The 16,271-nt window shown below is 37.1% G+C and overlaps 1 protein-coding gene across 3 annotated transcripts in view; it reads right to left on the reverse strand.

The window, feature by feature from the left end:
* The window catches only part of LOC143916905 (maternal protein pumilio-like), a 171,640-nt gene that overhangs the window by 132,834 nt on the left and 22,535 nt on the right, over nt 1–16,271 (reverse strand). For all 3 annotated transcript variants that reach the window (XM_077438188.1, XM_077438187.1, XM_077438186.1), the window contains exons 4-6: nt 12,156–12,279; nt 4,291–4,437; nt 3,047–3,251 (exon numbers count right to left, since the gene is read on the reverse strand). In XM_077438188.1, coding sequence (XP_077294314.1) covers nt 3,047–3,251; nt 4,291–4,437; nt 12,156–12,279 — 476 coding nt within the window. The remainder of the gene's footprint in view (nt 1–3,046; nt 3,252–4,290; nt 4,438–12,155; nt 12,280–16,271) is intronic.

The raw sequence follows: 16,271 nt of genomic DNA on the forward strand, positions 1-16,271 counted from the left end.
GTTAAGTTGATCGTCGATACCTGCTGGTGGGTACTTCAGTTCGCGAACGAATCCATTTCGATCGAGCTAAAAATAAAGCAATTTCGCAAGTAGGCAGGACAGGTATGTATTTCATACGAAGCAAGTATCTTTGCCCGAATTCTCGTATCTGTACAAGTAATCTTTGCACATTTGAAATACTTGGCAGAGTACACGCTGTGCGAATTCGGAGAGCGTTTATTAACAAATCCGACGAACTACTGAAGCAGCAGCACCAACTAACTAGCCAGCAGAACGAGTAGAGACAAGGTGAACATTCGAACGCGAGTTTAATGTCCTCTACCTGCCTCATCAGTAGGAGGATATGTGAGATGTGTCCGCTGCCCAAAAAACATTTGAAGTCAATAAATACTTCTCATCCTGAGCTACTAATTAAACATGAGCTTGAAGCGCCGAGGTAAAAGCCTCGTCTATAAGCAAGAGTGCGTGACGGAACACGAGGTTGCCAATCCCCAGCACTGGAGAAGCTATCGCCTAATTGCAATGGGTGAATCTCATCCACGCTAGTGGGTACGAGCATTTCTAGCGCATTTGAGTTTATGCAATTTCGCACAACCTTCGCATACACTACGAATGCAAGTGGCTGGAGTTTGCCAACCGTCCCTGATTGGCCAATATTGTCCTAGAATGAAAGAATCCCGAGTGGATATATTTCAGGCATTCAATTGGATTGGAATTTGAAATAAAACTATCTATGCAGCTCTCAGCACCATATAAAAAAATGACAGCATCTCAAGTTAGAACCTACAAGGTTAATAAGTCTATCCAAATCGACTGAAGGAAAGAATATTGAATAAATAATTATAAAAAAATCGTTTATTTTATTCGATTAACTCAAAAATACCTAGCAATTAATATAATTGAATTCTCAAACAGCTTCGGTTTGCCGACTGATCTTCGACCTTCTTTGGTTTCTAGTACGAGTCTCACTGACATTGACTGGTCGATGATATAACATAATAAGGCAGTCACTCTAGCTAGCACACATCGTTGACTGGTAAATAGTGGAATACCAAAAATAGTTAGCAATTGAGACGCGTTTTCAGATGAAATAGAACGAGTGTCTAAGTCTAACGAAACAATAGCCTCCTCGCGAGTGATACGGAAATTTTGCCAGCGTTGTTATTATTGCACACAAACACCGTTCAAGTTACAGGAACAATGATAACAAAACCGCTGACTCTCCGTCGAATATAAATGATGAGAGAAGCTCATAAGCAAAACACACGTAACCGAGCATGCAAACGTCACTATATGCAGAGCATTAGCATTACGTTCGTCGTCGATGCAAATACGGGCAGAATCTCCTCATTCTAAATGTGTATGTACACTCACATCTCAATAGCAGATTTGACTTCCCACGTTACATCTCGAATGACAGATTCCGACCGAAATCATTACCATTTGTCGGCGATCAGGTATATTTTTATAGGTGTTCGATGTGTTTTGATACACATAGCATAAATGAAGTTGGGCAGTGGAGATCCACGGGGCCTGGGGAGTCAGTCAGTCGCAGGTCGAAAAACTCTTGGACGCGCAAAAAAGCCGCCAAGGTCGAGCGGTTCGCAAAGTCAACGGACTCAGGCCAACGCGAGGAAACGTATCGACTTCGGAGTCGAAGCCGCCTCTGCTAGCTGGTCGTGCTCCGGAAACAGGATGACAACACCTTCGAAAACACGCGAGGGCGGCTAAACCTGATATTGAAAGTTGGCGCAAATCTTGCACAGAGACTCTCGTAGGAACACTAATTAGGGTTACGTAAAAACGAAATCTAGATACACACATCGCTAAATTAATTCGCTCCAAGGGCGTCTCGTCGAACACATTAACCCTAATTCGTAACGTTTGACGCAAGCCTAATGTTTTAGGCAAAAAGTTTCAGGTTTAATTTAGATTTGATTGAACATTTCTTTCATTCCATTCCCATTCATCGAAAGTAATTTAAAATAATAAGTAAAAAATCTCAAAGCGTATACAATTTTAACCTTCAGAGCGAGACATCGCACGGCATAATTCCAAATGGAAAACGATCCACCATCCCGAGCAAAACAACGAGCTATAATTCTGTATTAGCAAATGGAAATTTAAATTACCGAGCAATTATACCGCTGAATTATACAGGTTTCGCTTTTATCCGGTTACTATTTGCGGTGTTTGAAAAGCGTGGATAATCCATGAAATAATATTACCATGCGCTTACAACAAAAAGTGTTATTTTTTTTAAAACTAAGGTAGCACTATAGTCGTTAATGTGGATAAAATTTATTAATACACAATTGTCCAACCAGTAACCATTTGGGAGTAGAAAAACAGAGCGAAGGAAAGGCGTGCTGTGCTAGAGGTTTACGTACTCAAAACAGGTTCTTGGAACGTCCATACACACACACACACACATACAAAGTTAGCTGTCTTCCCAGCGACATTCACGGTCACAATGGATATACATATACATATATATTTGTATGAGAGAATCGAAGTTAAAACAGAAACAATCGGAGAATGACACTCCGATGAGAATTTCTATGATGCATGATATTTGATATCACGACGAGAGCACACTCACAATCAGTGAGTTACAATGTTGACACATGCGCAAACGAAAAAAAGTGCACCTCTTAGCCAGAATAAGTAATACAACACACATCCATATCAACACCTCGAAAGTGAACAAACCTCAAAAACCCAAATCGAACAAATGCTACAACCACAACATCCTTATCAGATAAATTTTTATAACGTACTAATGATAAAGTGGATTTGCACATGTACATATTCACGCAAGCTCTTCAATAACGCGATCCTGCTTACATACATACATATATACAAATAGCGAGTAAAAATTAAAGAGCTCGCCCCTTGCACAACTTAATTAATTCATATAACGGCTACACACACACTAGGGGCTTATAACGCGACGCTTGCTAATCTTTCGAACACACATAAAATAGTAATACTCGAATTTTAATGTCCAATTTGCGGAGTAATATAGACGTTGTGAGGTACTGACTTGAATCCCTTGTCATCGTCGACCAGCATTCCTCCGTTGCCGTTGTGTAGAGGTTGTGCTCCATTGGGCTGATGCTGTTGAGATTGATCACCATCGGCACTTTTGCCGCCTCCGTCACCGCCAGGATCTCCAACACCTCCTTCACCACTCGACAGGTTCAGAGCGCGCAATCGGGGCTCCAGGTTCGACATGTGGTTGTCTTTACCTGCAATCAATGTTCAAATAATGAGGAAAATTCAAGTAAAAAGAACGGACGAGGCGTGATATTGATCCAACCACACACATACATACATAGTTAAATATTTAATAACCGTAGAAAAAAATGTATGTATGCATGTAGTTTGTACTGAAGCACGTCTATTCTACAAGGATATACGACTGTGAAGTTTGCCCGATTTGAAAAATGCAATATAAACAAAAATAATAACCTGTCGATTATGTTAATTCAACTAGTTGAATATTGTATTGGAAAAAATGTATATGTACGAAACGTAAATGTCATTTGATCAACTACTGAGTGAACGTGTACGAAATAAATGACAACGTAACAATAAATATTCATACTATCACACGACAGAGGTGATCAATCGGCGCTTTCTTAGAAAAATTAATGTATATGATTTTTGACAGGCCAGGAATTTAATGTTTTATATAATATAGAATACTTTTTGTTGTACCGGTATTTTTTTTTACAGATTTACTGGTGAAATAACATTTTAACGGATAAATTAGTAAAAATATTTGTATATTATCAATTTCTTACCATAATCAAACCAAATCATATACATTTTACCGCAAAAACTAAATAGCAAGGACCATTCGTTTGGGGAGAAGAAAGTATACTGAATCTTTAGGTGGGAGATTGGTGCCCAAGTCCCATTCGACAACCGGATTGAAACGGTTTGTTGTGACGAGAAAATTCTATATTCGCATTTCTTCAGGCATGCATTGCGTCTGAAAGCACGTACGACATTGTTTAACCCCACATAAGAGCGCAGGTGGGCCCAAGAAAATGCAACGATAATAACCCCTGTGCCTGAACTTACAATCCAGTTTGCAAAAAAAGATAAGCGCTAACTGAACTTTTTTTCTTATTTCCATAAAAAATATACATAAATACTAAATCTTGCCGTATAATAAATCACATTGATTATAAAAAAACATCCATATTAATGACAAAATTAACGGTTTTAAAACTCTGTTTCAATATAATACGAGCGATGGCAATTAATTTGATTATTTACCTGTCGGTGAGCCACCGAGGACGTACTCCACCATTTTGACACCTAGGCCTCCAGTTGCGTCTCGGGGGGAAAGGATGCTGGCAGCATCAGTCGGGAATGCGCCCCTTCGCGCACCCATCGCGATAGGCTGCGAGACCGCATGCTCCACTGCAACAATCACATTTCAAAATTAAATTAAAAAAAATCTGAAAATTTCAACCCAAATCCAAATCAGAGAGCACACTGTTTATTTAGACAAAAAAAAACGGGAGTAATCTGATTCACACAAACAATATCGTCATGTTTATCGGTATTATGTACAAGTGATTTACCCTATTCTTTTGTACATATGTATAACCAAGTTGGACTGTATATTATGTACATTTCCAATATCGCCGCATAGCATTACAGTGTCAATACCTCGTCTTTGAACTTGATTGACCTCAGAGCTGGTCACAACATAAAAATTCTTTAAAAATAAATAATTTAAAAACAATTGAATGAATAATTAAATTAATCAGATGACTAACGCAGTCAATATTTCGGATGGTCTTCCATTGACTATACACGTTTTGAATTGGAACATTTATATAGAACGTGAGTTAAGTAGTTCAAAGCCGACGACTTCTGCATCCCATACATATTCAGGCGAGTGTGTGTATGTCAGTTGCATAATAAAGACTCTTAAAATCTTTACAAACTTATTGAGATGAGCGATTAAAGCCACAGACAACCCCTAAGCTTCTTTTCCGTATTATTGTGACACATTGTACTGACAGTATCTAAAAACATGCTCTTTTAAGTCATTGTTCAGATCGTTCGCTTCGTGTTCCCATGACCTTTGTTGGCATTGTTCTTGAGTTCATGTTGGGGCATTTTTATACTTCTGACCTGACACGGTCTAACAACGCCGTGGCTCTTTATCGTTACATATAATACAGATTTACACTCGGAGATGTACAAATATTTCCGAATAAATTTGTGTCACTGTCGGCATCGGCGTAACAAAATCGTTTATTTCATAATAGAACAATAAAATACATGCAATCGGAGAAATTCAAAATGAAAGATTGAACGAAAATAAGAACAAACGGAATAGTACATCAAAGAATTTTCAATAGCTTTTTGTATAATAATAAAAAAAAAAAATGTAGCTTTCAATCTTCGGGAGCGTAAAAGTCAAGTGAAAGCGATTTGTATGTCTCGTTCGCCTGCCGAAAAAAGGTCGTAAGATTACCTACGCCCTCGGCAAAAATAAGGCCAAGGTTTATTATTTACCACTGGATTGTTAATTGATGCAGGTCAAGCACGTCCCGAGAGAAATGTAAAAAAAGCGATGTTCACGTCGGCTGATAAATTATTTATGCACATGAGATTTTTATATAATCAAATTGTATTGATTTCGCATTCTTAACACAACACTATGATAAAAACTTCGACAATTGATCGGTTTACATTTCAACATGCGAATAATTGACGAATTCGAAAACTTCCCAAAGAGACAACAAGCGATAATCGTTCGTATACATTTGTACTCATTAATTAAATACTAAATGCCTGATTTAAATTGGAATGAAAATTTGTATTATATGACACTATTTTGTCTCTATTTTCGAATACTCGTGAGAGCAACCAGCTCCGCCTCTGATAAAATTCGTATACAATAAATACTGATTGAAGATCATCAACTCAATTTGACGCAAAGTACTACTCGCAAGGTAAGGTTTTTAGTTTTATCTTCTATATATATATAAAAATGAAGGTCTGTCTGAATGTGTCTCGAATAGGCTCCTAAACCACTGAACCGATTACGATGGAACTTTCAGGATTTGTTGTATGCATATCCGGGTAGATTACTGTGAAAAAAAATCGCCCAAAAGCGGGAACGGAAACGGGAATGAGTGTCATTGCCACGCTATAATTTCAAATGTTTTCGCGTCACGACCAATGTGTTCGCTGCCTGCGTTTTTCCGACAAATGGGAACGGGAACGGGAATTGCATGCATTATTGTGACATTGCAACGCATGCCGGGTTCAGCTAGTTACATATAAAATTGACCAAAGTATAAAACGTATTGTCACTTAAGTTCAACTTATGGGTGTTCTTTGGATTTATTTTCTACATTGATTAATTATTAAAAAAAAAAAATTTAAAAACTATTTTTATGGCTATTCTATTAGACTTTTATACGTGTTTTCCGTCACTTAACTAAAACTTAAAAAAAAAACAACAACAAAATGACAAACGTTTCGAGTTTACGGTGTTTACACCTAAAAAAATCTTCGAGTGCCGATGTTCATGCCGATGATTTACTTTTATAAAATGACATATCTCGCATTTGAATCGCCCCTTAAAGTTTCGTGAGCACCATGGATCATGGGGTAATGCTCTATTTTCTGCTGAGGCAGAGCGTAGAGCATGTGTTCGTATCAAATAAGATCGTAAATAGCGGAAAATCACAATTCGCGGGGGGGGGGAGACGACGGTAAGGGGGAGTGTGAGAGGTGCGTTAGAGATGAAGGGGATGAGAGGCAGGAGAAAGTCTGTTGCTGGGCGACGGCCGCGGCCCGGACGAGCCCCAGTCGACGCCTGCGCCTGCTACCGACACAGCTGTTCCGAAGGACTCATCACCTACCACCACCCCATCAGATAGGATGACGTCACACACGCAATCCTCAAGAATCGAAAAATAAAAAAGAAAGTTGAACTTTCCTGAAAGTCATCACCGGAGAAGTACAGCCGCCGAGATATCAAGAATGCCAGATTCAGGTGTTCCACATCTATGCGTGCCCTTGAATTGACCACTTTGGTATGAATTAATTATGGCGCATACCTACACACTGCAGGTCTTATCTAAATGACAATTAAACAACCGTAATTGTACACAATGATAACAATGAATTTTCCAACGACTAATTTTCTAACTTCGACAAAATTACCCAAGATACAAAATGGAACATCCTAATCAGCATTCCCATCTCCACATCCGAGGATTTCGTTCGGGCTTAGGGTTAACGAACCAATCGATCCATCGATTCATTCCGAAAACAAAGCAGGTTTTTAATGTCGGTGAGTGTAAGCCCCATTGCATAATGAATGATAATCGCAATATTTGAACATAGCAAGAACATCGTATCTTCACTTGAATTCAAATTCATTATCCCTTCTTTGTTTCCCGTCTCTCCACTTCAGAAGGAAAAGGCACTAGAGAGTATCCCTTCTTGAGACTCTTCACCATTGAAAGCGAAGCTTGAAACCGAGCGCGTAAAATTATATGAATTATATGATAAAAATATGTTTATACAAATAGTTTTGTATAAAATTTTGATCAATAATTCGTACGAGTTAAAATTTAAACAGAGTGCAGCAGCGCAAACGACACGAAATATCAATTAAGCACGAAGAGGGGGGAGAAACAACGTCAGTTTCACAATTACACAACGAATATCCGACAATGATGATGACGGCGAAGGTCGTAAACGCATACAAGCCAATTAGATTAAATTTATTTTACGAGTTCTATTACACAAGTGTACGTCAAAATAGTAAAAAGGAAAAACACTCGAAAGCCACATACATATGTATGTATTATTGAAAGCCACATACATATAGTCCTTACCGAAAATTTTACATTTGCATATGTGCAACGATGGCGAACAGCTCTGTCTGTTCAAACGTAACGAGAACACGCAATTCACATCTGAATAACAACTGTCGATAATGACTGGGAGTGCATCGGCGTTTTGGCATTTTCAGGAAACGGCTACAATTAGAGTCAATGAACCGTCACAGGTAACCACAAAAAATGCCATCGAACACAAGGCAAATGCAACAAACATTCTGAAATTTTCATGTTTATATACAGAGATGAGTAGTAAGAAATTTTAGATTAAAGTTGTATGGTATATAAATCCGCATTTAGAAAGAGTTTCGAATGGGACATGCTCTCTTTAATGTACACATAAGCGATACTATCAACACGCGTTTCTTTCAGATATGAAACGTGCAAAAACAGATAAATACATACTCCGCCACATGGAAAATATGTTTTATACACGTATGTGGGCAGCTTCCCTAGAAATGTTAAGCATCGTTTATACGTATGTACGTAGTGGACTTGTTACTGACAGTGAAGAACATCCCGGTAGTAAATGTTTTCTCGAAAGTTTGTGTGGTTGGTTGAGAGGAATTAAGATTAGAATAGTCACAAAACAACATAATCTTACGAAACTAGCATAAGAATAGTTTGTGAGAATTTAATTTAAGACCAAATTTTACAGCATCACCGGTATACTCTATCCCTTATCGGGTCTCAAACACGACATTAACAACAGTGAAAATGTTTACGAGGCAATCCCGTGTCACGACCAATGCATACATATTAAGTATATTGTTATTATTTCATAGTAATTAAGTATTAGTTATTAAGTGTATTGTTTAATTTCGATTGCCATTTATTCATAAGATTGTTAAAATTTATGGTAGTTTAGGTCTGTTTGTTTAAATGTGTTTATTAAATAATTGTATGTGACTGTTTTTACCTAAATAAATAAATATATTTTGTATTGAAGTTAGTCATACAAAGAATCGGATTATTTTTAATACACTTGTCATTGAATTTCATTGTTTGTCAAATGTTCCATACCATAACTTATACTGTCATATCGAGAGGTAGAACCGGACAATGCATTTTTGATCACAAATCATTTTTCACGATCCACACTGACAACAAACAAATATAATAAGATGATATATTCATTTACCATTCAAAATACTTCAATGTGTAAAATAATATCTGGAAAGTTAACTGATCTAGCTTAGCCTATCCAATAAATTATACTTTGCCACTTATTTTACAACAAAATATGCCAGGTTTAAAAAACAAAATATTACCCAATGCTATTTTATCACTAAATCAAACTATAATTACACATATTTTAAAATATACGTACATGACGGTCCTACCTCTCTGTAGTAATAGTACATAATCACCACAAAATACGAAGTTGATTCTAAGAGAAATATTAATGTTTACGCAAGTAAATAACGCTGATATTTTTAATTCAGGCCTCAAAATCACCATGAAATTGGTTCCCACCTTGAAAAAACTAATTCAGAGGAATAAATTATATCTGTAACTACATACGTAGCCCACTGAACAGCTATTGTTTACCAGTAGAGAAGTCTTCAAGTCTCGGCCAAATACGCTGCTGGCAAAGATCTTTATGGTTATTAAAACACAGATCGACCGTTTCCAATTTTCCGATTTATCTAGCTAATTGTTTTGACGGATCCAATAAATCGGTACGCTGCCCCCAGTTACCCGCAAATTCGAGTTTCTAGGATCTTGAATTTGTCGATTATTATAAATATATGCTACCTACATACTATGTACATACATGTAAATATATACTTCTCGCAAATTCGCTGTATATCAACGTTTATCCACAGATATTTATATTAATATTCTATTCTATTCTATATATGCATATTTATTTATTTTAAACAGACCATTGTGGCATAACAGGAATTCCTAAAGCGCCACAATGGTCAAAAAATATAACACAAAAAAGAAAAAAAACAAAATAACAATTAACATAAACATAAATACATCCATACATACATAAAAAATAGCATTTATAATAACAGCATATGTACTGTAATGTTTGAAATTATTAGTATTTATGTACAAAAAATAATCTAACAATAAATGTGTCCCCTTGGAGTAATTTCTGTCATGGCACCTATGATAGAAAACAGCACGTGACCACAGCATTGTATCCTGCTCACACGCACGCAAGTAGAATGCAAGATAAAAGACTCGCCTAAGTTGGCACAAGAGCCGTTAAGGGCATTTAGAATATTAAAAGTAGTAGATCAGGCGTGCTAGGGTTAAAAAACCCTAGCACGCCTGATCTACTATGTACATAAGGCCAAAATCACCTTCGGAGTGTTTTCCTTGTATTGACATAGATCGCCCCCCCCCCCCCCCCACCCTTAGATTTGAACGGGACTATCCACGTTTTTTAATTTATTATTATGAATAAAATGATATAATAAAATGGTATTTGTAAATAAAATGATATTATAATAATAACAGCTTTCAACATTAATTTAATGCTAAATTTTATATTTTATAGTTTAAAAAAAGGCGTTCAATGTATTTTCAGGAGACTATTTTGTAATTCATAAATATACATTTATTATTAACCCTTTGACTGCTACAACAACGATAAATCGTTGTTTTGAAATAGGCGAAGATTGCTACGACGATCGTTGTTGTCGTCATTAATTGTCGTATTTCAATACTTTCTTTGAGTCGCCAGCGCATCAGTGGCACGAAACATTTTTTTTATATACGTATTTATATTTATTTTTCAATCATGCTTTATAAATATTTATCAATTTTTTAAATAAAAGCTCTTCAATTTCGGGTTCATCATCAAAGTAAATTTCGGGTTCGTTGTCAATGTCATATAAGGAGTTATTACTTGGGAATTGATTATTGTCGATAAATTAATTTTCAGAATCAGTAGAGCTGCTGATTTGTCGAGTTCCTCGGCGAGGAGCTATTATTTCGCTTTCATCACTTTCACTGTCCGATATCATTTTGCAGAGTTAAAATAAATGGCAAAAAACATTAGAAATCCGCTTTCAATTATATAGGTCACGAGACGTCACGAATTCGTGCAATCAATCAAATGCAACTGAAATGCATACAAAATGTTTATGATACATGTTGAAAAATTATTTGATTATTAGAAACTTCGCATCCTTGTGTGTCTCGCTCACACGTACACAATTAAAACCAAGAAAGAAAGAGAGAAAGACCGCTACCTGTTTCGAATATTTCGCATGTTGTAAGGATTCATCGATGTCTAAAAATAGATTGTTGAAAAAAATAGAGCGTCGGAAAACAATCGTCAAAACTTATTTAGTGTATATATGTAGGTATCTCTTTCGCACGCACGCATGTAAAAGCAAGACAGAAAGAGAGAGCACTGCTTCTTAAAAATGTATATAAAGTATTATAAAAATTACGAGCGTTCGGCGAAGTAAGTATGTAAAAAAAAATATTATATTTTTTTTTTTCAAAATAATTACAAATGTTAGCATTTTTCGCTTGGACATTGAAAAACCTCGTAGCAGCCAAAGGGTTAATAGATTTTTAAAAATTATTTTACTATTAATTTTATTGATAAAAACATATAAATAAAAAAAATATTAAAAGAAATAGTTAAAATTCATATGCACTAATTTTTTTTTAATATAATACACTCCCCCCCCTCCCTAGAAAGTCTTTCATTACTGGTCAAAAAATTTCCCCCCGGAAAAACCTGAAATGACGCCACTGTGTTTCTTATGAATCAACAATGACCTGAAGAAATGCCCTTTGCCAGCTGGAAGCCACGAGAACGTACATGGCGTACGATTCAGTGTGGTTTCGCCTTAATGGTCTTAATTAAAAATCGACTAATGAACTTTGTTACAAATCCTGTATTAAAAAATGGCAAAGTTTGAAAACGATCGGAAGAGTGTGGATATAAAACCCAAATTTTGTCAGACGAAAAAACGAAAGCAACATGATATGAGGCTTGTAAGAAAGCCATGTGAAACGTAAAGGAGGTATGTAAAAAGACAACAGCTTCTCATAAAATGGAACTGCTTATTATATAAACGGTAACTTATCGTACCCGTACTAACTTACACCGAGCACTACTGAAAAGTTAAAACAACTAAAGAAACAATTCTGTAAACTACGGCTCCAAAGTGGAACTTTCACTCGAGAATGTTGGCGCCGGAGAGCCTTGGATGAGATACAGATACAGATGGGCAAAAAGATCCAATTGGTTAACGTTAGTGGTTGGTCGGTTGATTGGTTTACCTTGCGCTGACCACGTGGGGTCACGCCACATCTCGTGGTTGAATTGTAGGGGCGGCAGGTGCGGGGGCGCCGCCTTTGTCTCGCCGCCCGTCTTGTCCCACAGTTTCTTCGCTGCGGGAGCGATCTGCAACAAATCAGAGAGTTAGTAAACAAAAAATATATATATATATATAAAAAAAAGCGACGATATTTCTGGATAAGATAACGCAGGGGGAAAAAAACACGAAAACATACACTCGAGCGGTTTCATTCATGAAACGTTCGGGAATTTGGCAGCGTGTCAATACGTGACTGCGAAAACTACACGAGAAATAATACTACGTCGTCGTGCGTACTATGTATGATGTGTTTGCACTTTTATTTATATATGTGTTTGCGTATTAGTTCAAATTAGACAGCGTGGGAATCACAAGAGGATATTTTTGCTACGAACGCCACAAATTTAAACATATTCGACCCGGGAGGTACGATGTTGTGACACACGGGGCGTTTCAGAGGGACGAAACTTTGTAACAAGATGCTTTCATACACTTCCGTAGTTTGAGTGCTCGCAAACTAATCATCGTTTTGCCCTCGATGGAACAAGCCAAGCGTACACTATTTGAACACTACTAAATTCAACAAAACGCAACAAGACAAACAATACCCCGTTCAACTAAGTGATTCTATCATATGCATACGTTTGATACATAGTTAACCCAGCCAACAATAGTAAACTAAAATTAGAATACTGGTGAAATAGGGTGCTGTTTGTTTTGAGTCATATAAAACAGATGCAACAACACCCATGACCATTATTGTACTCAAATAAGCTCAAAAGGCTGCATTGCGGTTTCGATCACAGCTGGGAGTTCAAAATTTCTCCCGTCCCGAGGAAAGAAATTTACCTCAAGAGGTTTCCACTTACCTTCTAGAGGACAAAATGGAAAGTAAGAAAGAACAATGATTTTGGCTATGCAAATTTGTACATGGAAGCATCCGAGGCAGTCGCAACTGCACCGGTGACAGCTCAAGCCAATACCTATTGTTTTTATTGAATTGCACTGATTAATGCACGAGATAACCTGACAATGGCTACTGAGCTTAAAACGAACGTCCTAAAACTATTAGTATGTATAGGAAACCATATGATAAATAGAACTCAAAATTTCAGCTAATTACCGATCAAATGACGTTTCACATAACTATTGTTATGATGTACTATGGTAAGTTTCACTCCATTTGAAGTTTTATAATTAATTCAGAAATTTATTTTAATGAAATTAATTTTTTTTCCTCTTGTCTCTTTGTATTCCGATTTGAAGTTATGCGGTTTATATCAAATACAAATAAAAAAAAAATTTTTTGGACGTTATTACTAGACACCGGATAGTCACAGTGCTTTTTTTAGGAATCGGGGCGGTTTAGTTCTATTTACAAAGCTAGAGTCCAAAAAAAAACCGTTCGGCGAACCTTTAACAATGCAATGAACAATACACAGCACCCTCTGGGTCCGTTTTTTCAAGACGGCACCTTGGTTATCCGGCCTTTAGTTATTACAATAACGTTGCACCGTTTTTTTTTAGTTGTTTAAAAGGTGGAAGGTAAGCCCAACCGACCCAGAACGAACAAACCCAGGCCGTACCATTACAATGCGGCCCAAACCAGGCAACATTGGCCCTTTTTTCCAAACTTTAAAATTAAATTTACGGAACGCATCCCTACTTTTTCTACGCGAGCCAGTCTTTTTTATGCGATATCCCGTGGAACGCATCTATCGCATAATAAGAGACTTTAGTACATATTGTTTTATCTCGCAACTAGTAAAAGGGGTGTTTTCCTCTCCACCCCCCACCCCCCCCCCCCCGATAAAAAACTAAGATATTTTTACAATTATTTTTCGCAAATACAATCCAATGTATTTATATATATCACGTATTTGTTTCCTTAACATTCCAAATCTGAAAACAGATCGCCTTCGTGAGATAATAACAAGACGTGTCACAACCACTTGAGGGGTTTGAGTCCGATCTCTCACAGGTTTTTCCAAGGATTCACACGGACGAAACGTTACCATCGCGACGACCTCGAAGGCGTCGTATTATTAGCCAATTATCTATATAATCAAAATCGTCAAAAAAATTTGAATTCGAACAAGTAAAATTCGACACTGAACATTGAATATACACATACAAACTTTAAGAAATACCTTTCGATAACACTTCAAAACCGACCCCCACTACGCTGGTAAGAAGACGGCAAATGATAAACGTCAAAGTTGCAAACATTGTACTAGTGTTTGTCAGACGGCGTGTAAAATTCGGCTAATCTTCAGAAACAACAAATAGGTAAACTTTGCCTATTACATCCGAAGAAAAGCCTCGAGGATCTGCGTCGAGGGCGACTCTAATTCAGACCTTCCGTAGATAAATTTAAAACTTTCATTCGAAACGACCTGTACGGCATGTCGGCGAAAAGGCACTTATCAAACAGTCCATCGATTAAGTCAACAAAACAGAGAGGAATCGCAGCAGACAGACAGACAGACAGGGTGGCGACGAGGCGTCTACGAAACGAAATCAACACGCGTGTTAGTAATAGGCTTTACACATACATTTATACAACATATACGGATTCGCTAGAAAATGAAAAAAAAAATCTCAAATTTAACAATGAGTTTCTGGAAATGGTTCTCGGGAGAGTTTATCCCCCTTGGGGACAGTCGTGGCATAAACGTTAAGGTGCTATTAAGCGTAATGTGTTGGGATAAAAATAAGCGGGAGGAAAGTGAAGGCGTTACCCCCTTGCACATCCCAAGAGTTACACCAACATCTTCTCAAACCGAGCAATCAACATCGAGACACCTCGTTTTACGTCTGTATCGACTGAATCGCGTCTCACGTATCGTATGATAGTTTCCTTATGAAGTGAGTTTACTCTTTTCTATTCACAATTTAGGACAAAGAAAATATAATAAACGACACCGCCACGAAAATCAATCCCTTTCATGAATAATGCAGCACCGTTTAACCCTAATAGGATAAATTTAAATTTTGATTTGTTACACTTTCGCTAATAATTTCGTATCGGAGATGTTTTAAAAAACAGCCGTATGAAGAAATCGTGTGAAACAACGTAAAAGCAGTGTAGTGTTACAAATGGTTACAGGATCCGTATATAAAAACGTTAAAATCATCCTACCATAAGACATACATAGTTAAATCTTGTCAGCCTCATTTACGACGGATAATCGAAACTAATGTATATTACATACAATTATGAAAAGTTTGATATAACAATATTACATACTACGTAAAATTATATAGGAAACTTCAAAATTTCACACGCGATGCGAACTGCGATCGTCATGACAGTATTGTAATGAGATTTTCTGCATTCATTTGATCAAACTCTTTCATACATATACATAGTTAAATTTTATCAGCCTCATTTACGACGGATAATCGAATATACAATATAAAAATACAACACATTAAATTTAGCAAAAAAAGAATTATGGAAGTAAATTAAAGAATAAAAATTTGCCTAAATAATTATATAGACAGAAGTGCATACACACGATGTTTAGCAATTTTCCTTATCTGCAATAGCATTTTCAACCGTATTGAGCGGGAAAGTGATTTTCCGGAGGTATTTTTCGACATCGACTCCGATAAATCAAGTGTATTGTAAATTTGAATAAAATGTTAATTGAAATTCCAAATTGATTTTTGATATTGAATAATGTAATCTGATTCGGAGGAACACGTTGTGACGACGGAGTTATCTCGGTAGGGGGAGAAAGTGAGAAGGGATGAGGAGGGGATTTATGGGGGCGCAGGCAAACGGGGGGCGCCGCCTCAACCCAAGGTCGGGCACCACTCTCGATTTCGTTGTTACGTGAGACCCGCCAACAGAACAACCGGTCCTCGCAGACTCACTTCTCCACACTCGAACCGAACTAACAACGGCCCTCAAACCAAGACCCAACAATCAATACGAAAAAAACAACTAATCACAAACCCATCGAAGTCTTAACAGCCGAAAAGATCGGAATTCACAGAAGAGGCGCCTACTACGCCTACGAAATAATCGAACCATTTACGTGTAACCGACGAAGCTTATCGACTTCACGCT

The sequence above is a fragment of the Arctopsyche grandis genome, chromosome 9 (genome assembly GCF_051622035.1).
Source record: "Arctopsyche grandis isolate Sample6627 chromosome 9, ASM5162203v2, whole genome shotgun sequence".
NCBI lineage: Eukaryota > Metazoa > Arthropoda > Insecta > Trichoptera > Hydropsychidae > Arctopsyche > Arctopsyche grandis.